General features: G+C 34.9%; 1 protein-coding gene across 1 annotated transcript; it reads left to right on the forward strand.

The window, feature by feature from the left end:
- Positions 1–6,062: 6,062 nt before the first annotated feature.
- Positions 6,063–7,920, forward strand: LOC133314248 (probable WRKY transcription factor 62). Its single transcript, XM_061515684.1, has 3 exons — positions 6,063–6,394; positions 7,186–7,290; positions 7,409–7,920. Exons 1-3 carry the CDS (start codon positions 6,063–6,065, stop codon positions 7,824–7,826), a joined length of 855 nt encoding a protein of 284 aa, XP_061371668.1. The 3' UTR covers positions 7,827–7,920.
- The last annotated feature ends 17,427 nt before the right edge of the window (positions 7,921–25,347 follow it).

Genomic DNA, 25,347 nt, shown 5'->3' on the forward strand with positions numbered 1-25,347 from the left:
GAACTTATCCTTCATGCTCGAGCTGAAGTAGAGGGAGAAATAAATCAAGAAAATGTTGAAGAGAATGACCATGAAGAAAATCCACCTGTTGAAGGTGATAAAGAAAGACAAGTTGATGCAAGTCATCGAAAGGTCTGTGTTGAGAATGATGAGCTAGACTTTCAACTAGAAAATCAAACTAGACACTAGCATGAGATGACCTTCTACATGATACCTACTAGATGAATACACATTTGTTGTCAAAGATAGTGAACCACAAAGCTAAATAAGCTATGACAAGCTCTAAGAAGAAAGAATAGGAAAAGGCCATGCAAGACAAGATGAAGTCCTTGCATGAAAATCAAACATATGAACTGACTGAACTGCCCAAGGGAATAAGAGCTCTGAAAAATGAATAGGTCTATAAAATTAAGTGGGAGGAGAATGACCAAAGGCCGGTATATAAAGAAAGAATAGTTGTCAAAGGCTATAATTGGAAGAAATGAGTGGATTTTGTGGAAATCTTTTGTGCTATTGTGTAAATGACATCGGTCCGAACTATATTAGCCATGACAGCCTCAATGGACGTAAAACTAAAACAAATGAACTTGAAGATCGCATCCCTTCATGGTGACCTGGAAGAAAAGGTTCCGAGCCCCAGGAAAAGAAGACTTGGTGTGCCGTTTGAACAAGAGCCCCTACAGCTTGAAACAAACACCTCGACAGTGGTACAAAAATTTTGAATTCTTTATGACTCAACACAAGTTCATGAAGATGAAGGTTGACCATTGTGTATTTCGTAAAGAGGTATGAGGCCTGAGTTTTTTATCCTACTTTTATATGATGACGATATGCTTATTGTAAGGCAAGATAAAATGAAGATAACCATCTTGAAAAAGGCGTTGGGCACATCCTACGCAACGAAGGATCTCAGTCATGCAAAACAAATATTGGATATCAAGATCATCACAGACCATCAACAAAAATTACTGTGGTTTTCCCTTGAAAAGTATATTGAGAAAACTTTAAAGAGATTTAGCATGGATCAAGTCAAACAGTAAATATTCCCTTAGCCGGACACATAAAATTAAGCTAAAGGTAATGTCTGAGGTATGATGAAGAAAATGATGAGATACTGAAGATCTCCTATATACCAGTCCGCCGTCAGAAGCTTGATGTACACAATGGTGGGTACAAGACTCGACCTGACATATGTTGTTGGAATGACAAGCCGGTATATGTCGAATCTCAGCATGGAGCATTGGAAAGTTGTCAAATGGATCTTCAAGACCTTAGAGGAACATCGAATCTATGCCTCCGATTTGGGGATGGTAAAGCTGAGTTGGAAGGCTTTATGAATGTTGATTTAGGGGGAGATTCATTGTGGTGTGTTCCTCCATTAATACTTGGTGACTTGATGTATTATATTTATTTGTACTTAACTCAATATTTGAGGTGAAAGTTACCTATCTCATTATTAAAGATTCTAGAAAAGAGGTGAAAGGTTTCACCTCACTTATATAAAGAGATTAAAATTTTTTGAATGTGTTAACTTAGAACTTGCAAGAGACTTTGTGTGTGAGAATTATCTAAAAAGAAGTTTGAGTGTGAAGTAACCATTTTTGTTGGTGAAATTTGATGCTATAGTGGAAGAGTTTCAGGAGGACTAGATTTTAAGGTTTTTACTCTGCATTAGGAGAAGTTTTTCACATTAAAATTTATGTTTTTCTCTCATATCCATTTTTGCATTTTATGTTTCTCTGCGATTCGGTCGACCTATTGACTATAAGCCATCCTCTAAATGCCGAGCTGCATAACTCCGCTTAACAATCTGAACTCTCTTCCGCGCTATTAATTTGAAGGGACCGTCCCAACACCATAACGAACTTAAATTAAAATGCTTGGATGGATATATGCAAATAGTTCGATTTAGTTAATGGAGATTGTTGCTGTAATGTTGTCTTCTAATTTTTTGCTCTCTGCTCATGTTTTTATTATCTATGGAATGTTTTCTAGCAACTAGATAAGGTTATAAGTAGCATTATCTCAAGCCATTTATCACGTGCTTCATGACCGTCATTATCCACTTCTTTCAACAATTCATCTCGAAAACTACTCCAGTCAAACCAAAAAACAACCTGGGCTACCCTTACTTGTTTGACTTGTTTCAAATGGAATAACCATGTGTCAGGCACGTGTCTTCATTAGTTAATTATATTCGACCATTCTGAGTTTTACCTATTTAGCTATGGAGAGAGATTCCATCAATGTCTAGCTGTCTTATATGCTTTTAAAGTAGCTTTATTGTTTTCCAACACATTTATTTAATTTTATTTTAGGAATTTAGTATTCTTATGTTACATAAGATAATAAGATAGAATCTATTTCCTACACACATAAATTCAAAATAGGTCTCACTTTACTTTTTTTTCTCTTTTTCCTTAAAAGTGAATTCCACCAGCACAAAAAATGAGTCTGTAGGAGACAAGTATTATCTCTTACTGCGTGAGAAAACTATTACCCTTTATTTTATGAGAGTTATTAATCTTATGTCATATAAGATAGGTATCTTATGTGAGTGAAACAAAGTTGTGGAGCTCAAAATTTTTAAAAAAATAAAAAAAAGAAAGAAAATATGTGCACAAGATTCTATGAGTGTGCATCATAAGACAATTATCTTATGTTACATAATACAACTATTTCCCTTATTTTATACACCTAAACCCAAAGCAACATACATACAAACTACAAAGGTACAAAGTACTGCTGGAATGTTTGTATGATATTGCAAAAGTATTTATACAGATTTCTGATAAAGGAAATAAGATCTAATCCTAGTTTATATATATATATATATATATATATATATATATATATATATATATATATATCATCGGTATCTCATTCAATTTGATTCCGCAATATATTAATAGATGGTAGTGAATAACCACTATCTGGAAATGGACCTTACAGGACTTGACATGCCCTGCTATACCTTTCATTTGCAAAATATTAATGATTGCCTTGTCATTATGGTAATAACTAAGGGAAATATTACTCTCAGGTAACTTATCTCATTTTCTCTCACTTCGATTTTTGTACCCCACTTTTTTCTTCTTTTTCTTTTTTCTTGTAATGATGGGACCCACCTATTTTCTCTCTACCAGTTATCTTATGTGGAAGAAGATTAATAAAACCCAATAACTAATTAATAATGGTACTAAATGCAATTAGCACAACCAGGCCGTAACCCGAATTTATTTATTTTATACAAATGGTGGTACGAGGTTTGAACTTATATCTTATTCAAACTACCTAAATTTCTCGTCACTAGTTAGACCAATTCTAATGACTTGTAGAGTTGTAGTAACTCAAACTTTGTAGGGTCTTGGGAATTTTAATTTTATGCTTTTAATTGATTGGGAAAAGTTCAAAAATCTATCATGTGCTATTATTTTGAATTACTTACATTCCTATGCTTTTTTTAATCACTTAATCCCGTGATTTTTTCAATCCACCCCCTCCCTTAATATTGTTAGAAACTTGACTAAAGATACCTACTTTACCCGTCTTAGAAAAAGAAAATAAAGTGTGATAAAAAAATAATAAGACCAAATATTATGAAAACATAGAATGCTTAATAAAAGACTAAAAAAAAGAAGATCAAATATGTCCAAATAAAAAAAAATAAATAAAAAAAATAGAAGAGGAAATAAGACCAAGGGTTCGCTTTTTCTGCAGTTACTGCAGATAACTAATACGATGTTGTTTTGGGACAGAAATCATGGTTTTTTTATAATTTTAATTTATTTCAAGATTATTATAGTCTTTATAATTATAATTATTTAATTTTTCAATCCCAAATCGACGTCGTTTTGAAAGTAAATACAGATAACTTATCTGCCGTAACTGTAGAAATATTATTCTGTAAGACCAAATATATTAAAAATCACAACGGTGACTGATAATACTAAAATTTTAAAAAAAATAGTATAAATAAAAATATATATTGAATAAAAAAATTAGAAGAAAAATTAAGATAAAAACGAATTCATAGTTATGAATTTTCAATATATTTGGTTTTATATTTTTATATTTTTATATTTTTATAGTTCTTATCCTTGATCTAATTTATTCTTTTTATTTAGATATATTTGGTCTTTTTTATATCTCTATTTTATTCCCTCTCTTTTTTTATTTATTTTTTAAAAAATATTTAGTAGATGAAGTGGCACAAGGCTAAAAAGAAGAAGAAGAAAATAAGAATAAAACGAAGCAAAAGTGAAAAAATAAAAATAGAAAAAAGACCAAACATATCTAGATAAAAAAATAGATCAAGGACAAAATACAAAAATAAAATAAAATAAAAACAAAACCAAATATATTGAAAACTCATAATTGTGATTTTTTTTGTTTCATTTCTTTTTATTTTATTTTTTATCTTAGTTTTTTCTTCTATTTTTCGTCTTCAGTATTTTTTTTTCTTTTGGATATTTTTTCTTCTATTTTTTTTGTCTTTATTCTATTTTTTATTTAGACACATTTTTTTCTATTTTTTCTTTTAGTCTTTTTTTAATGAGTAAATACCATTTTTGGTCATCAGCAAATTTCACGTCCAATCAGCAAAGTAGAAACATCCTACTCTAAACTAATTATCCATAAGCGCATAGTGTCCTAATTTCCCTCATTTGACTGAACATGTAGAATCAGTGTTTTAAAAACCAGCTCGGATCGACCGGATTGACCAGGGTCTTGGTGACTCGGTAGGCTCCCCTCTCCGAGTGATCATTTGTCGATTCTTCAGTCAACTCGGTTTAGACCGGTTGACCCAACTGAGACTCGGTTGACCCAACTGAGACTCGGTTGACCCGGGTTAGACCAATTGACCCTCTTCTTCCTTTTTGTTAAAACTTTATTTTTTGGTTGATGAGAACTCTTGAATTAAATTATGCTCATATTTTGCGATAAATATGATTAAAAATAAGGTGAAAATAATAAGATATTTTGGATTAGTGCAGTTCATTTATGTAATTTAATTGCATCTTATAATGATCTCATGAAGTTAAGTGAGAATAAACACTTATGGTCTCATCTCAACGATGGACACTTTCTCCTTAGTGTATATTTCATGCCTACTATTTGTTATCATAATTTAATTTATCTGTGTTATGTCAAGGCACAAAAGGTACATTTATCTTACATTGCAATTTTAATCCAATGTTAGGATATGATCTAGAGCTAGAAGCCTAGAAATATATAATATTTGCTATCATTAAGAATCAATTTATTTTTTCAAGCATATTGATAATTTTCTTATGTGAATTTTTAATATAAGTAATATGTTTATATTTTTTTAATACGTGAACTGTAAATCCGGTTGAACTAATGACCCAATACCTCGATTGAATCGATGAATGGTCCGAGTTTTAAAACACAAGATGGTACTTTGAGATAACTTAGTTCACTGCAATGAAGTAAGCCATTGAGCTGTTTCTGAAAAATACTTTCAGTACTACGAATATATCGACTGCTCGTTCATTAAATGTGGAAAAAATAAAACATTTACACTACCTTTACTTTTTTGATTATTTTTTTCATATCTCTTATTTTCTATTTTTGATAAGGGAGTACCTACTCCAATTACACCAAAAATCTATTGCTGGGAGCACCATTTCATTCAACAAGGTTACTTAATCTAAGACCGTTTGAATTCTTATTTTTATCATTTACATAGTTATTCACTTAATAAAAAATAGTTACAGATATATAAGATAATTTAAATTAAAATTATGAATTGATGAATACTTGTATAAATATTTCATTTACACACATATATATACAAAGCACATCCTTTCCACCACTGTTAAAAACCTCTCTACCTGACGTGATATATCTTAATTGGTTATATTCTTCTATAAACTCTTTCGCTCGTGAACTGTCAACTTCTGCTGACCAATTTTTTATCCAAACTCTGAACAACAATTATTTTTAAATTTGCAAGTTGGGTGGAGTACCATATATTGAATATAAGGCAATATTTATCTTTGTTTCACTCTAGGGTATCTCCAAACTCTTTACCAGGAATGGAGAATCAATCTTCAAATGGCAGAATAGCAATGGAAGAAGAGCTAATAAGAGGGCGTGACATGGCAAACGAGTTACTTGAAGTACTTGCAAACGAGGAAGGGTCAAAGTCAGTGTTACCAATTGCTGAAGATCTTGTTCTCAATGTACTGAGATCATTCACAAATACCCTTTTGCTCTTGAACACCAATAATGATCACTCCGATGAGGTGGTGGTGCCTATTCCTATCAGAGATATCTGTTCCTCCGCAAACGGCACAAAGCCAGAGGATCTGAATGAAACTAGCAAGAGTTTCATCACAAAAAATCGAAGATGGTGCTACAAAAGAAAGTAAGAATCATATATATACATGCCTTTGCTATATCATTATATGTGATTATCATCGTTATCTAACTTCTCTTTAAGATCTGAATATAATACTTTGATATGTAATTTCATACCTGCACTACGTCTGATTTATAGATGTAAAATTGTGATAGTTGGTTACCTATTCTACCACCAGTTCATCATTGTAGTCAAAAAATGTACCAACATAAAATAATATTTGAGAAGAAAAAAAAGAGAGAGACAAATTAGATTGACTGAAAACTGTATAATCCAAAATACAGTTCAAACAGCGAAGCCAATTTGTGTTTTTACAACACTACTCTCTTCTGTCCTTCCTTCTAATTATGTAATTCAATTTTTAGATTATATTAAATTTTGTCCCTTCAATTTTAATAAAAATGTTTTTCTGTCTCAATCTTACAATTATTCTAATTTTGTCTCCAATTTCGTTGGTGGGTTCAATTTAATATTGTTTACTGCTGCAATTGAATACCATGCTTTCACTTTCAAACATTTTTTAGTTAAAACTAAATAGTGTATATTGATAAAATAAAAAAAAGGTTCCCTGATGCTTTTCAAAAAGTCAAAAGAATCACGATATTTCACAATTATTGGATTACCAATTAAATCCATTGCAGTTTTGGACTTCATCTTGATTAGGTAGACCACAGCTGAATGCCTGAATGGCCATATTGCACATAGGATTGATTGTGACACTGTTAATTTCTCTTTGTCAAAATAATTTCACAAAATAATTACACAATTCTGTAATTGGAATTTATTGTCAGCAGAAGATCAGTTGCACCAACTTGGGAGAAGGAGAGCTCAATTCTGATTGAAGATGGCTATGTATGGAGAAAGTATGGACAAAAAATGACAATGAATGCCAAATACCTCAGGTATTCTCACATAGCTTCCGCTTCAAAATACTCAGCTTCTTGTATATTTGCATAACCAACCAGCTAGAATCCCTCTCTCCTAAATGAATCCAATAATATTATTGAAATATGTGAACAGGAGCTACTACAGGTGCACTTACAAGAATGAACAGAATTGCCAAGCAATCAAACAAGTGCAAAGAATTCAAGAGGACCCTCCATTGTACCGGACAACATATTATGGTCATCACACTTGTGAAAGCTCTCTTAACCATGAGATAATATTGGAATCTGCTTCATCTTCTGCCTCTTCTGGATTTCTATGCTTCAATAGTACCCTAACAAAAAGCAAAGAAGAACAACCGGTTTCATCATCAGTTTTTTCATCAACAAAACAGAAGTCTACGGAAGTGATTGCAGATGACCAAATTGATCACAACCAATTGTCCTCACCAGATTACATTCACCTGTTATGTGACTATGAACTTGATTTCAATTATACGAGGTATGTCACAATGATATCATCCACCGGTTCTGTTGAATTTCACAATGTTTAATGGCTGCTAGGTATGTTTTGATTTCGGTATACAATTTTTCTTTAATGCAAGGTAATGGTGGGTTGGCTTCATTTTCTTGGGACAGAGCTGAAATATGTCTGTAATCACAGCATGAAATAATTACATTGCAATCAATGAACATTGCTGGTATATTTCAAACAGTATAATGACTATTTCACAATTCAAGAAGTAGAAGAACTCTTCAGCTATGGAACCTTCTGGTTGTGCCTTATTTCTTATAAATTTTTTTTTTTAAATAATCATTTCAACTTAAAAGCTTAAACTTCTAGATGAAAGTTAATTAATAATTTTATATATTTTTCTAACACGTCCTCTCACACGAAATCCTGTTGGGCTCTAAAGGTAGATAATGCACGTACTCACTTACCTATGCAAAGAGACTCTACAATATGGTATCGCAGTGGTTTTATACTCCATGACCTTTTCGTTACTTTTTTGTTTTGTAGAGTTCCTAAAGTTGGGGGCTTTATTTCACCTTTTACCAACTCCTAATATTCTATTTGTTTTCCAACAATCACTTTAATTTTTTTTTTTTTTTTTTCAACAAAACCCATTTGTTCTTGTTGTTGTATACTTTATAAGCTTTCAAATGCTGTTCTTGACTAATTTGGAGAAGTTTGTTTGTCATGAAATTCCTGCTAATGATATTCTTATTTAATCACACATTTGAAATTGGATCATGTGTTTTATGTTCCTAACTTAACATGCAATTTAATATCAGTTACCCAACTTGTGACCTCCACAAATAACAATGTGACTTTCACTAATAAAGCTTGCTTTTTGCTGGATGCGTGACGGAGTGTATGCTCTTGTGGAACAACATAACACCAACATTTAGGCCATGCCTCTCATCAAGCTGTTATGATGTGGCACATATAAGTGAAAAGACTTATAAACCCAATACCTTAAGGTTTAGGGTTGAGATATAGTATTGGACCCCCTCGATATATGGGTTTGTTACTTAGGCTCATTTGATGCGTGGTTCATAGTCTTCCCTAATATGGACTCCTCCTGACTGCTATCAAACAGTGGTATCAAAGTCAGGTTGATTGGCATGTGTACCGAGTAATAGTTGTAAGACTCACACTTGAAGAGGGAGATTGTTCAGAATTCAAGTGTGTGATAAAAAAGGAAGTAATCGGTTAAGCATGATATATATAAGTGGAAGGACCCATAAACCCAATGTTTTAAGATTTTAGGTTGAGATGTGGTGTCTGATCCTATTGTTGTGGGTTTGTTACTTCGACCCATTTGACGTGTGGATGATAATCTCCTCTAATTTGTAATCCCCCTGGCTGCCCAACAATAAAGAACCATTTAAACCCAAAAGTTTAAGCTATTAGATGAGACTACATTAATGGTGGAAATCACAAATGCTCTAATATCATGAAAAGAGCCAATGATCAACCCAAAAGTATAAGTTGTTAGGTGAATGCCACATTATATTATATCTCTTTAACACTCCTTAAGGGTGGACAATACAAAAGCCACATTATATTCATTTGAACTCATAACCACTCGGTTAGGGAGGCTCTATTCCCATGTAAAAAACTATTTCAACCCAAAAATTTAAGTTTTTAGGTGAAGGCCAATTAATGATAATTCCCTATAAAATTGATGGATAATTGGTGTAAACAACTAGTATATATATAACAGGATACCTTAAAGTAGTGATTGTTTACCTCTCTTTTTTTCTTTTTCTTTTTTGATATAATCTGGAGGTATCCCTATCAACCTCCTCCAGTCACCTTGTCATCGGAGTACAGCACGAAGGCTACCCTCTCATTGGAACAACGGGTGCATTGAGCTTCGCTATCGGAGGAAGAATGAGACTAATCCCCCATTCGAGGAGACAGACACGTCCTTGAGCTTCGCTACCGGAGGAAGGATGAGACTAATCCCCTATTCGAGGAGACAGACACGTCTTCTGGCTCCCAAAGATTTTCCAAGAATTTGCTTGCGGCAGGGTTTGAACTCTTAACCCAAGCAAACCCTTGGGAGCTCAGTTGCCAACTGAGCTACCCTTGGGGGTTGATTGTTTACCTCTTCACTAATAGGACATATATACCGATGATGCACTGGACCTTCAAACTTTACTTCCTCTATTAGATGGATAATTAAATGAATCGAAACTATGAAAAATGAATCAAGCTATAAAAGATTGAAGCTTTTACCACAAATGCTAATAAATGCTCAGGTTAATTGATATTAATCTAAACAAATGTTAATAAATGCCTAACATAATCTTCCCCTCATTCAGGTCATCATACCTAAAATTATGCTTTCTGCAATATTTTGAGAAATAAGATCTATCCTTTCCAACAAGTAAGGCCTAAGCAAATATTTCAAATTCTAAACCAAATTCAAGGTGTCTCATATCAAATGTCTTCCAAGCCTCGCTATCCTTTAGATCCTTATCAACCTATATTTATTACACTCCAAAACATGTCATCTCATATGCTGAACAATCTTACAACATATGAACAATATTTGCAACTTTGATTTTAATGGAACGTAGCACAAAACCTTTTGTGCCTTGCTCTTTTTTCTCTTAGGTTCCATCCTGATGTACCAAAATGCTTGTATGTTATTAAGTTTTTATCGACATCTCCCAAATATATATAACAGTCATTTGGACATTTAGATATCTATCTTGGTGCAGTTAAGACCAAGTTTTGTTAATGATTTTCTCGGCCTCATGGGCAGCTTTGCTTCTTCAAATGCATCTCTCAACAAAATCTAGTATCATAGTCATTACCTTATCACTTAATCCACACAAAATCTTTATATGTGTTCCAGGCTTATCCCCCCGATTAGGTCCACTGAGCATAAGCCCAAGAGCTCAACCCCTTTAGAGGCCTAAGACTTTCTTACCCGAATCAGCACTTCCAACTAGAGCCATAGGCACGAGCCCGGATCGTGGGACCATAGACCAAGAGCCCAAATCGTGGGTTTAAACCCATAATCCTTTCCCGCTTGCTCGTAACCGCGATCACTATAATGACCTGGCTACGATCCCTATAACTGTTTGATGATATCACTTCCGTTGTAACTGCCACATCTGAAGGCTATATAAGCTTACTAATAATATCAAAAGGGACACTTCAGATCGATTCATCTCACTCATCCATTCATATAGAGCATACCTACTTAGCTTACCATGTCTATCTCTTACACCAGACCTTAGCCATTGTTGGCATACCCCAAACACTTAACCTATAATCCATATACAATAGTTGGTGTTCCCTCTGAACAATATGATACAACTTTGTTGCAAATTCTAGCTTAGTGTACTTGCTTCTATCATACAATGTCTTATTTCCTTACTTGAGAAACTCACAAAAGTCGCTATGACCTTCCCTAGACCCCTCATTTAATATTCATCTGCACCTAACGGTTGTGACACCCCTACATTAGTGCTTTATTGCCTATAGTGCCCAAATGCACCACTGATCATTGTTTACTTGGATTTTCAGAGTGCAATGTCTCTTGTACAATATTTCGTTACTATAAGACTTTGGTTTCTCTCCATGAAGATTCATATAACATGATTTTTGGGAAATAGTTCCCAAAGCAAGTGATCCATAACTATATATCTCTTGTCTCCTATTTCACAAACCCACACTTTGGACACAGACATCGTATTGTATCCCGCCCATTGTCAAATGCAAAATCTAAGAAATTCCATAAACCAGTTGACTATGCAATTGTATTCGGTGGCTTAGCAATCCAAGATTTATCAATGGTAAGAATTAATCTCATGCACAACTTCAGAAAATTAAACATGAAAAAGGATGGATGATCTGCAAGATAAATTTTACACAAATATGCAACCACAAAAAATTAAGGTTAAAAAAATAGGAAAAAGATGGTCAAGGGATAATCATTCCAATGCCTTAACATTAAATTCACAAAGTATATTCCTAACCTATTACATCTAAAATTACATTGACAAAAGCCAAATACTTTGACAAATAGACTAAGCTCAAAGAACATTCAAATACTTTTAGCTTTGTTGCTGCATACAACTCTTAGCAAGAATTTAAACTTTTATATATTCTGAATAGAGTTATAGAAATCAAAATGAAAGCTCAGAGAAAAAAGATTGAAAATTGGAGATTCATATTAAGTTTAGTTTAGTTCTTGCTAACTAATTTCCTCATCAGATAAGCCTTCGTAAACCACAAAAAAATCATATTGCCACTGTAAATGCCAAAACTTTTTTGTGTGTCTTGTTATATATCATGTAAACAAATAAAATAAAAAAGAAAACCCATTTTCTTGGCCCATTATTACGTCCATCACTAACTTTACCCTAATTCAAATAATTTTTCTGTCTTAATTCAGCCCCAAATAAATAGTTACTTTTTTTTTTTTTGAAAAGACGTTACCTGCATAGAGGAAATGCAGTAGAAGAGGAAATGTGAACAGAGGGGATGCAAGGGTTGATTTTGGTTGTATATTTGCCTAAATTCCTATGAAAATAGGGAGGGGAGGACTCAGATAGACAGAAACCATTGTATGAAATTTTTAGCAAGAAATTAGAGAGAAGAAGGAAAAATCGGTGGAGCATGCTATCCAACAGTAAGTACTAAGTATTATCACCCCTCCCCAATTTTCCACCTTTGTATTTTGTTGTCAATATATTGTTAGTAAAAGTTTTTGAAGTGTTTTTGCTTGAGTTGTTTGTGTATTATGCACCCTAATCACTCACCACCATTCTCCCAACCATCACAAAATCAGAAAACAAAGCTCAGCCTCCTTAAATCCCTAAGTGGAACTAATACACACATCTCAAGAATTCTCCAGTACCACACCGAATAATGCAACTCACACACAAACAACGTCCCTCACCTTAATTGTACTGTCGTTGACACCATCTTCGTCCCCACCGTGCCGAGAATATGTCGGACCTCTGGCTTCTAGATCCCTCTGCGTTGTCTCCATTTGCCAAACCCTAAACCCAAAAAAAAAAAATTTGGATAACTTATTCTACTTATTTTTTTTATGCCCATTTTTTGTTATCATCATCTAAATCTAACCGATCTGGATCCTCTCGCGTGAAAATTCACATAATCATGTCATGTGAAGAATCATAACCACATATAAAAGATGAATCAATAATAAAAAAAGAGGAGAGAGAAAAATGTTAAAATCAGTAGTTACAAAATCATAACCATTGATTCATCTTTGTATAGTTGTGATCTTCTCACATGACCATATCATATTTTTTGGGCACATGAGAATATCCATTTCTAAATCTAATAGTCTTAGAAAGAGTAATAAGTAAAGGTATGCAAAATAAATAAATAAATAGAATAACTTATCTCAAAATATTTATACCTTCGTCATTTTTTATAGAGATAGGATATTTTCTTTTCTTTTTTTATGTTTATATTATCTATTTATTTTTAACACCATTAAATTAGATTACAATTAATTTTGAGGTAGGATCATTTGTCACCGGTGTCAAATTTGAAATTTGACACCTCATCTGAGAGTCGTTAGATCAAAAATGATCAATGGTGTCACATGCGTACAAATCAGAGTCGTTGATCTTTTTTGATCAAACGGCTCTCAGATAAGATGTCAAACTTCAAATTTGACACCGGTGTCAAATGATCCTACCTCATTAATTTTTATTATTTCTCTCTCCTCTTCATATTTTGATTCAAGTATGTTTGTGATTAATAAGTAGATTAGGCATTAAAAAAAATGCTAAAATCACTTCTCTTATTGTTGACTCACCAAAAAATGTGCCATGATTTTTTTTTTAAAGCAATGGACCCCACACTTGTTTCTCTGTGCAAAAGGAGAAATTTATGATGCACCGACACCGACACTAACACAGGATACAAGACACGATACGTCTACACGTAAATTTTAAAAAATGTCATATTCTGACACGTTAGGACACGTTTTGATATTAAATAGTATTTTTATATATATAATATAATTTATATTTAATACATAAAACAGTCCATAATAAGTCACATAACCAATCAAATATTCAAATTCTATAACATAAATATAAAACAAAAGTAATTTTTCATACCTTGTTAATTTTTTATGTCAAATTTCATAATAGAAAAAAGTTGACATATAAATTAATTGTTTATTTTTAATTAATAAAGAAAATTTAGACCTTAAAAAAATGTGTCGGATACGTATCGGAGCGTTGATCACATGTCAAAAAAAATTGACCGCGTGTCGAAGCGTTGACCGCGTATCCCAAATATTGATTGCATGTCGGAATGTGTCGATGTCCGACACGTAAATTTTTTTGAAATCGCGTGTCGGTGCATTCTAAGGAGAAACTGAAAGCCCTAAAAAAATAGTCATAATATCCAAAGAAAAATTTATATTTAACTTTAGCAGAATTTCACTCAATAATACAAAAATATATTTAAAGAAGATATATATATATATATATATATATATATATATATATATATATATATATATATATATATATATTACCATTTCTCATTGACAAATAATATGCTTAATTGAGTAACTAATTGTTCTTGGAATTTGAGAAGTTGTCTCGTTAACAATACAATACATATAATAATTGAGTAATTAATTCATTAATTATCCTTTAGGGTGGCTCTCTCGTCAGAGCTTGAGGCCCTTACGTAAGCCTCATGACCTCACTCAGTCACTCTGGAGATATTTATTAGTGGCGATTCGGCGCACGTTGTGTTGGAACGTGGAAAAGCTAGTTTTAGCACTTGCAGTTGTCGAATTTGTCATAGATTCCTAATTAAAAGTTGAATTTAATTATTTTTCTAATTGCAGATTATGGCCTCATAACTTGGGTTTGTGAGTCAGCCTTTCGGATCGCAAGAAGGCATAAGATGCTTTCAGTAAGGTCACAATAAAACCTAACCTCGAATGAAATTTACATTTAAATAGTTATTATACATGTCACAATTCCTAACGTTGAACTCGATTAGTAAAAATGTTTGTTCTTTTAAATGATATAATTTGTGTCATTTCATTCTCACAAAGAGATGAGACCCACATTTTTATATTTTTATTTTTTTTGTCGACTCTCTTTCCTATGATATATCTCTTTCTCTTACTTAAAATGATACAACTTTACATCTTTAAAATGACACACATTTTTTTCTTACATTTATTAGTTATTAGTTATTAGTAAAGTCCATAATTAGAAGCTCAAGATGAATGCTTCTCTCATTCATGTCATAATTCCCAATGTTGAACTCCACTGTTTTACGTTTAACCATTCTACATTAACTAAATTCCACCTTCAAACCCACGAAGACTGAATTCCACTTGCATCACGAGCTCCACTAGAAAAATTACTTGATGAAAAATTAAAACAACACATTTTTATACACTCTTTTTAAATGAGAGTGGATCCTCTCATGTGCTAATTAACATGACCATGTCCATGTCATGTGGGACAATCATAACCATACATGAGTGAGTTAGTGGTGATAAAGGAGGAGAGAGAGAAAATATAAGGATAGGAAGTTACACAATCATCACCGTTGATTTAATTATTAATGGTTAAGATCCTCTTACATGACGTGGTCATGTTAAATTACACATGAGATGATCCATTTCCTTTTTAAATACACAATCATCCGATAATTGATAATATAATAAAAAATCAGATGATGTTATTTATAAGACTCAAATGAAACTCGTCCAATAATCAAGAATGAAAGGATACCAAAAAAAGAAGAAGAATGAAATTAAGTTATTTTGATCAACACTAAACTCATCCAGTAATAAAAAAAATTGATTACCCAATAAATACAGCTCAGTTGGCAATACAAGCTGAGTAGATGGAGATAAAATATATGTTTTAGCCTCGGTATTAGTCTCATAATCGACTCAAAGAGTTAAAGCTTGTGGGTATATCTGGGGAACTGACTCACCTCAAAAAAATAATTAGAGTCTGTTGTAAATTTAGGAACACTTTTCGCAAACAATAACAAGCTGACCATAACAAGGAGTATTAAAGAAAGCATAAAGAAGATGACACCAATATTTTACAGGTTCAGAAACTCAGGGTTAGTGAGTTTCCTACGTCCTGGGGCCTAAAGAGGGTTAAACGCCCTCTGAGATTACTCTATATTCAAATCAAGTTCAGAATCAGAGTTTACAGTATACAATTACAGGTATACAAAACAAGCATGTGAAGAAACTTTAACATGAAACAAAACAGCAAGAAATATAATCTTGATACAACTCATCAAGATCAATAAACCAGAATCATAAAGGTAAAGAGAACTTCCCAATATTTGAGCCAGCAAGGAAGCGTAGTTCCTTTCACACGATCTATAAGCTGATCAACATCAGCTTCACGAATCTTCCTCACAAGATTGAGCCTCCACTCGTTGACCACCAATCGGAAAAGTGCACCGGTCAATAGAACCGTCTTGTCGAGATGAAAAAGTTTCTCCAAATCTCCATAGATCAAAACTCAGTGTATCACTCGCTATTCTCAGAATGATATTCACTCACAAACCCTAACGAACAGCTTTTTCGAGAGAGTTCTTTTGGATGGTAGCTACCAGGAAAAATCATATTATGACCACTGTGTGCTCAACTGAGGTTAAGTGCGTCATTTTGCCTTCACAAAGTAAAACGACAGCGTTTTACTTGTGTTGCAAAATGGGCCTCAGCCTTTCAATTGGGCCAGTAACATAAAGCAACAAAATTGAAAGAGCCCAATAGCAAAAATAAAGAGATTAACATCTATGTTTATGAAATACGTATAACAAAACTCCACCAATTTTTAAACATACAAACGAATAAGAGCAGTCCAGATTTGGTGTAGGCATTTAACCCATAGGCCCATATGCAATGCATGATCATGGTGTTTCAATTTTTAGCAAACCTAGAGCATCTCTAAATTTGTCAACAGGTACAGTTTTTGTAAAAATATCAGCAGGGTTAATAATGCCAGAAATTTTTTTCAACAATTACTTGTTCACTAGCTATTATCTCCCTAATAAAATGGAGCCTAACATCTATATGTTTTGTTATTTCATGAAATGCAGAATTTTTTGTAAGATGTATAGCACTTTGTGAGTCACAATTTACCTTTGGTGGGTTCTTACCTAAACCCAACTCACCTACTATACCTTTTAGCCTTATGGCTTCCTTGACAACTTCAGTCAATGCCACATATTCAGCTTCTGTTGTTGATAATGCTACTATGTGCTGGAGATTGCATTTCCAGCTCACCACATTACCTCCCACAGTAAACACAAAACCAGTTAGTGATCTACGCTTATCAAGATCAGCAGCATAATCAGAGTCACAATATCCAATAATATTAAAATCATTAGAATCAAATGCAGAAAAATTTAAATAGCAATTAATAGATCCATTTAAGTATCTAAGTAACCATTTAACTACACTCCAGTGCTCTTTGCAAGGTTTACTCATAAACCTGCTTATCATGCTAACTCCATATGCTATGTCTGGCCTTGTGCCAATCATAGGATACATTAGATAGCCAACAGCATTAGAATAGGGAACATATGACATATACTGTGTCTCTTCAGGAGATAATTCTCCAGAGACAGCTTTCAGCCTAAAATAAGCACCTAATGGAGTGCTAACAGACTTGGACTGATGCATCTCAAAGATTCTTAGAACCTTTTTCACATACTCAGACTGGGATAGAGATAGATGTTTATCTTCCCTTGTCCTTGTAATTTCCATGCCAAGAATCTTCTTGGCTGGTCCAAGAAATTTCATTTCAAATTCCTTTTTCAGCATATTCTTAACAGAATTTATTTCACTTAAATTCTTAGATGCAATCAACATGTCATCCACATATATCAACAGATAAATGTAACAGTCATTATGCAAATTTTTAAAATAAACACAATGATCAAAATTACTTATAACAAAACCTTTTGATAAAACAAAATCATCAAAATGTTTATACCATTGTCTGGGGGCCTGTTTGAGACCATATAATGATCTCTTCAGCAGACACACCATGTTTTCTGTCCCCCTCTTTACAAAGCCTTCAGGCTGTTCCATATAGATTTGCTCATCAATATTACTATGCAAGAAGGCAATCTTGACATCAAGCTGCTCCAGCTCTAAATCATAGATTGCAACAGCAGACAGTGTAACACCCCGTATATATCCGGTAGTGTTATCATTACATCGTATTAAGCGGTGCTTAATTAAAAATGCAGAATATTCTTTTTCTTTTCAATTATGACATCATTATCAATTACCTTCTTGATTACTTAATCAATTTCATAAAATATCGCTTGTATGTAAATTGCAATAAGACATCTACTGAAATACCTCAATATATAAATAAAGTGTGTATCTAAATCACGGCATTACATCTCGTAATCCGGACAATATCCTGATACATTAATACAACTCCCAAAATACTCAAAACGAAACAATACTATGTGTCATGGACAATCCCCATGCTCACCAAAAAAACAGCGTCTCAACAAGATAATCATAATCATAACACGAACTAAAAACATAAAGCAGCATGCATATCCAGCATCCAACATGTCAGCATAATATAACAACAAATCTAACTCAGCTCCGGCCTCCTGCCGCCTGAGGTCTCAACATTACCTGAAACTGAAATAAGCATTCCCCAAACGTGGGGTGAGATCTCTAAACAAGAAATCTCAGTAAGACAAGGGGTCCTCAAGGATCTTCCACCCCATGCTCACTTACATGTGCAATATAAGTTCTAAAAGCATTTATATCATTATTAGTTCCAAAATTATGTAGTGCAACAGATATCTATGGCATGTGTGTCTATCACTATCTACTGGCCAGAGAAATGTAGGAATACGTCTATCTCCTACATGTAGTACAAGGAACCCCGCTTGCACCTCACCCACAGCCTCACCCTATTGTATGTTCTACATACTCAGGTTTACCGTATAGGTGGAATACCTCCATGCATATCAACAAAGCTCTAACATACAATAGCTCAACAACATTTCCAAAACATCAAAAGCATGTAACACAGCATGCATATACCATACCCCCACGGGACATGGTGGAACCACAACATGGCTAAACCGAGGACTCGAAAGCTTACCTTGCAAGCTCACTATCCAATGCCAAGAGTCCTCACAGCTCAAGTCCAACACACAGCAAATCACAATCTGATTTAGGACCAGCAATTGTATCAACATACATAACTTAAAAGCATTAACATAAAGACTATGTTCTCCTTTAACGATTTACGTCTTAAGGCTTCCAACAAAGCCACAAGCCCTTAATCACATGATTCTGACTTAGTCCATTAATTACAGAAGTTCAACTTCATCAATCTAGGGTCCACAAACCCCCAATAGCCTACTGTACACACAACACAGCTACTGTTCTGCGAAATCCCAGAATATCCGGATATTCCACGGGAACATATCCAGATATGCAATATCCGGATATCTCACTGTCCATATCTGGATATGTAATATCCGAATAAACAGATTCCCATATCCGGATATCCAATATCCAGATATCCCAAAACCCCATATCCGGATATCACATATCCGGATATCCAATATCTGGATATTCCACGGGAAGATATCCAGATATTTCACGACAGAATGCAGCAACTGCATTTCGTGAAGATATCCTTCAAAGGTTGGGTTTTTACCGATTTTAAACACTTAAACATGCATTTCTAGGTGTGTTAAGCATTACCCAACAACAAGTTATCATCTTATAGCCTTAACATGCATCAAGCTTCCATTTTTAAGCATTAGAACTCAAGTTAAAGGTTGGTGATCATACCACAACTCAAAAACAGAGGATGGAGATGCTCTTGGAGCTCAACACAGCCACTCAAAGCTAACTCAACATGATGCACGAAAATGACACCATCAAGAATAGGTTTTTCTTCACAAAGGTGACACTTTGAAGATCAAAATGCCAAGAATGAGACTCCCACCCTTCAAACACAAAACTCAGCGGTTCAAACTCCCTCACACAGGTTCTCTAACTCAGAAAAAACCCAACAATGCAGTCCCAAGGCCAACCCTCACCCTCACCAAGTGTTTCCCCAAGAGAAAGTGTGAAGAAATCAAAGAAAATGTAGGAACTTGGCCTCACAAGGAGAAGAGAACCTCCAAGAACAGAGTATCAGCTGACTAGCCCCTTAGCAACCACGTAGGAGTTCTGTTTTCTAGGGCATTGTGCCCTTAAAGATAGTATATATAGCCACTTACTCAATAAACACACAGTATTAGCTTTAATTGCTACGCTTAGCATTTTAATCCCAAACTTTGGATTCTTAACTTACTAAATTTTACAAGAATTATCATATTTTTCTTATAATTTTCTGAGCACCTTTCCGGTACGCGCTTTTCAAAGCCAGTACCGATTTCTAGCACCAGTTCTCATTATTTGGACTTGAAACTCGTTTTACAAGTCCTACATATTATTATAGTAATTATCATGCACTTACTTTAATTTTCCGGGATACTTTTTTGGTACGCATTTATACCGACTAGCAGAACCGGTATCTGCACTTTTCTTCCGAAAAGCGACTTTTAGCATTCTTAATCACTTACCATAATTATTAAAGCCTCTTAATAATTATTAGGGTCAATTATGGAATCATTTCCTAATTTTGCAATATTAATTAATTAAAATTCCTTAATTAACGGTGCGGGTTCTTGCAGACAGCATCAACCTTATTGATACATGTTTGACCACAGGTGAGAAAATCTTATTGTAGTCAATTCCTTCAACCTGGGAGTACCCTTTGGCCACTACCCGAGCCTTGAACCTTGCTGGTTCCACTCCTGGTATCTCTGGTTTTCTTTTAAAAATCCATTTACAGCCAATTAGTCTCTTTTTCTTTGGTCTCTCCACCAAAACCCAGGTATTATTTCTCTTTAAAGAGTCCATTTCCTCATCCATGGCTTTTACCCAACTAATCTTGGATTCTAGCCCCATAGCCTCTTTAAAAGTAGCAGGTTCATCTAATTCAAGCACATCCCCAACTTGTAAGGCATATGCAACCACATCAGCATGTGCAAACCTACTTGGAGGTCTAATATTCCTCCTAACTCTGTCTCGTGACAACAAGTAGTCATCAAGACCACCATTTCCCTCTTCAACCTGTCCTCCTTCATCAAGGGGACCAATTTCAAGCTCTGGTTGACCAGGAACAGCTGGTTGTTCCCTCAATTCTTCATCATCAGCATGTTGCCCAGGTATGGCAGATTGCTCCACCTCAAACTGAAGAGTTCCAGGTGGTTGGGAAGAACTGGGATCACTCATAATGTCCTTGTAGAAAATATTTTCTTTGAAAATGACATCCCTACTGACCACACACTTCCTTTCAGCTATAAGCCAGAGCTTGTAGCCTTTTACACCAAGGGGATAACCTATAAAGACAGACTTTAAGGCTCTAGGACTCAATTTATCTTGCCTAATATGCATATAGGCAAGACACCCAAAAGGTTTTAGGTGACTTAAATCGGGTGGCTTATTTGACCTAAGTTCCATTGGGGTCTTAAAGTCTATGGTAGAGGAAGGACACCTATTTATAACATAGGTGGCTGTAGCAACAGCCTCTGCCGAAAATACTTTGCCAAGACCAGATTCAGCAAGCATGCACCTCACTTTATTTAAAATTGTCTTATTCATCCTCTCAGCCACCCCATTTTGTTGGGGTGTTTCAGCACAGGTCCTATGTCTTTGGATCCCATGCTCCTTGCAAAAATCAGCAAACTGATTGTTACAAAACTCTAAGCCATTGTCAGTTCTAAGGACTTTAACCCTTTTTCCAGTTTTATTTTCAACCAGGATTTTCCAATCCTTAAAACTGACAAAGGCTTGATCCTTATGTTTTAGAAAGTAAGTCCAGACCCTTCTGGAATATGTGTCAACTATTAAAATAAAATAGTGACATCCAGATAAAGAACTGGGGATATTTGGAGACCCCCACAGGTCTGAATGGACATATTCCAACACTGCCTTAGAGGTATTGTTAGCAGAAGAAAATGGGAGCTTGTGGGTTTTTCCCAAAATGCAGTTTTCACAAAATTCCACACAAGTTGCCCCTTTTGAGCTAATAATACCTTGCTTGTACAGCTCAAACAGCCCCTGATTGCTGATGTGTCCAATTCTCCTATGCCAGAGAGTGGATTCATCAGCTTTAGCAGCTGCCACACAAGCTTCTTGTGTGACAGCTTGGCCTTCTAATATATAGAGGTCATTCACAAGTTCTCCTCTCATGAGGACTTGTGATCCCTTGACAATATCAAGTGACCCTTGCTTACTTCTAAACTCAAGGCCACCAGAGTCACAATCTGATATGGACCAATAATAAATCAATAAACATGCACTACAAGCATACATCAAAAGACAACACATTTCTTACGTTTTACGTCTTAAGGCTTCTCACCAAGCCATAAGCCCTTAATCCATTGATTCTGACTTAGTTAAGTATTTACAGAAGTTCAACTCCATCAAAATAGGATCCACAAACCCATAGCTCAGTTCTGTATGAACAGTACCTTACTGTTCCTCGAAAACCCAGAATATCCAGATATTTGTCGGGGGAATATCCGGATATCAATATCCAGATATCACTCTGCCAATATCCGGATATCCATATCCAGATATTCAGATCCCTATATCCGGATATCCATATCCGAATATCATATCCGAATATCGATATCCAGATATGCATATCCGGTTATTTCGCGACAGAATGCAGTTCTGCATTTCGCGAGATTTTCTTCCCAAAGATGGCTCATTTCATGCATCCAGAAGCTTAAACATGCGATTTAAGGTGTGTTTAACGATACCCAACGTTAAGTTATCAACTTTAATCCATTACGTGCATCAAGGTTCCATCTTTAAGCATTAAACTCAAGAACAAAGGTTGAGCAACTCACCAAAGCTTCAAAATCAGAAATGGAAGGCTCTTGAAGCTCACAACCAACTCCAAAGGTTCTGACTTGGTCCCAAAACGAAAATGCTAACACAAGCTTGGACCTTTCTACACAAGGAAACTTTTTGAAGCTTCATAAGCCAAGAACAAGAACTCTCACCAAAGGGACACCAACTCTGCCCCTCAACACCTCACCAACAATATCTACAACTCAGAAACAATCCTCTCAACACCCTCATAATGCTACACACAAGTGTTTACAAGGAAAAGGAGAAGGAAAATCAAGAGAAAGGTGGTAGCTTGGTCCCAAAATGATGAAGAATGGCAATGAAACAGTGCCAAGCACTCAGCCACCCAAGGAGTCTCGTAGGAAAACTGATTTGCCTAGGGTTTTGGGCCAAGCAAGGGTATTTATAGCGATTTACAACTTAAACACACAGTATTAACTTTAATTGCTATGCTTAGCATTTTAATCCCAAACTCAGGATTCTTAACCTACTCAATTTTACAAGAATTATCATATTTTTCTTATATTTTTCGGAGCACATTTCCGATACGCGTTTTTCATAGCCAATACCAGTTTCTGGCACCAGTTCTCATTATTTTAACTTGAAACTCATTTTACAAGTCTACATATTATTCTAGTAATTATCATGCACTTATTATAATTTTCCGAGATACTTTTTCGATACGCATTTATACCGACTAGCAGAACCGGTATCTGCACTTTTCGTCAGAAAAGCGACTTTCAGCATTATTACTCACTTACTATAATTATTAGAGCCTCATAATAATTATTAGGGTTAATTATGAAATTATCTCATTAAACTCATAATTAACTGATTAATTTCTTTAATTAACGGTGCGGGTTCTTACATTCACCCCACCTTTTAGGATTTTGCCTTCAAAATCAGAAACATACCTGCCTCGAAGCGCTGGGTACTGCCGGAGAAGCTCGTCCTCTCGCTTCCAGAATTACCCTTCAGGAATTCTTCCCGTTCAACGTACTCCAACCATCGAAATGATCTTGCTCCTCAGCTGCTTCTCGCCACGATCGAGAAATCTTGAGTGGTCCGACGGAAGTTTTCAAGTCCTCCCGAACCTCCACAACATCCGGTTGCACCACGTGAGAAGTGTAACACCCCGTATTTATCCTGTAATGTTATCATACTATCGTATTAAGCAGCACTTAATTAAAAATGCGGAATATCTTTTTCTTTTCAATTATGATGTCATTATCATTACCAACTTGCTTATTAATCAATTAATAAAACATCGCCTGTATGTAATTGCAATAAAACAGCTAACTGAAATACCTCATAACATAGATAATAAAAGTGTGGCTCTAGTCACGGAACTACAACAACGTAGACCGGACCATCTAACAGTTTATACAACTCTAATCTAAAGTACTAACATAAAGTGTCATGGACAATCCCCATGCTCACTCAAATAAGGCAACACGCCCAACATCAGTCTCAAAAACAACATAAACATAAATAGCGGAAAACATAAACAGTATCTATATCCAGTCATAGCAGCAATACAGCATAATATCATCAACTAAGCTCTGGCCTCCTGCCGCCAGAGGCATCAGTCACCAAACTACCGGAACCTGAAATAAGCATTCCCCAAACGTGGGGTGAGATCTCTAAACAAGAAATCTCAGTAAGGCAAGGGGTCCTCAAGGATCATTCACCCCAAGCTCACTTACATGTGCAATATAAGTTTAAAAGCAGTTCATCAATATCATTTCTAAAACAATGTAATGCAGTAGATAATCATGTCATGTGTGTCAATACTATTCTACTGGCCAGAGAAATGCAGGATTTATATACGTCTAATACCCACAAATAGTGCAAGACGCTACTTGCATCCACCCCGAATCACCGTCTTGTATGACGCTACATACTCAGGCTTACCGTCAGATGGAACAACACATGCATATTAAAAGCCATTACACATAAAGCTCAACAGCATTTCAAATATCCAAAGCATGTAACACAGCATGCATATAACCATACCCCCATGGGACATGGTGGAATCACAACATGGCTAAACCGAGGACACGAAAGCTTACCTTGCAAGCTAACACCCAAAGCCAAGAGTCCACAGCCCAAAGTCCAAACACAACAGATTCGCAATCTGTTATGGACCAATACTATATCAATAATAATGCACCACAAGCATATAACTTAAAGACAACGCCTTTCCTTTACGTTTTACGTCTTAAGGCTCCATACCAAGCCATAAGCCCTTAATCACTTGATTCTGACTTAGTTCATTAGTTACAGAAGTTCAACTTCATCAATCTAGGGTCCACAAACCCCCAATAGCCTACTGTACACTCAGCACAGCTACTGTTCTACGAAATCTCAGAATATCCGGATATGCTATATCCGGATATGCTATATCCGGATATTTCACTGTACATATCCGGATATACAATATCCGGATATCCAGATTCCCATATCCGGATATCTAATATCCGAATGTCCAAATCCCTTATCCGGATATCACATATCCGGATATTTCTCGGGTAGATATCCAGATATTTCACAACAGAATGCAGAAACAGCATTTCGTGAAGATATCCTTCCA

The sequence above is a fragment of the Gastrolobium bilobum genome, unplaced genomic scaffold (assembly GCF_033153095.1).
Source record: "Gastrolobium bilobum isolate Gb01-03AN ecotype WA unplaced genomic scaffold, APGP_CSIRO_Gbil_v1 utg15370, whole genome shotgun sequence".
Lineage (NCBI taxonomy): Eukaryota > Viridiplantae > Streptophyta > Magnoliopsida > Fabales > Fabaceae > Gastrolobium > Gastrolobium bilobum.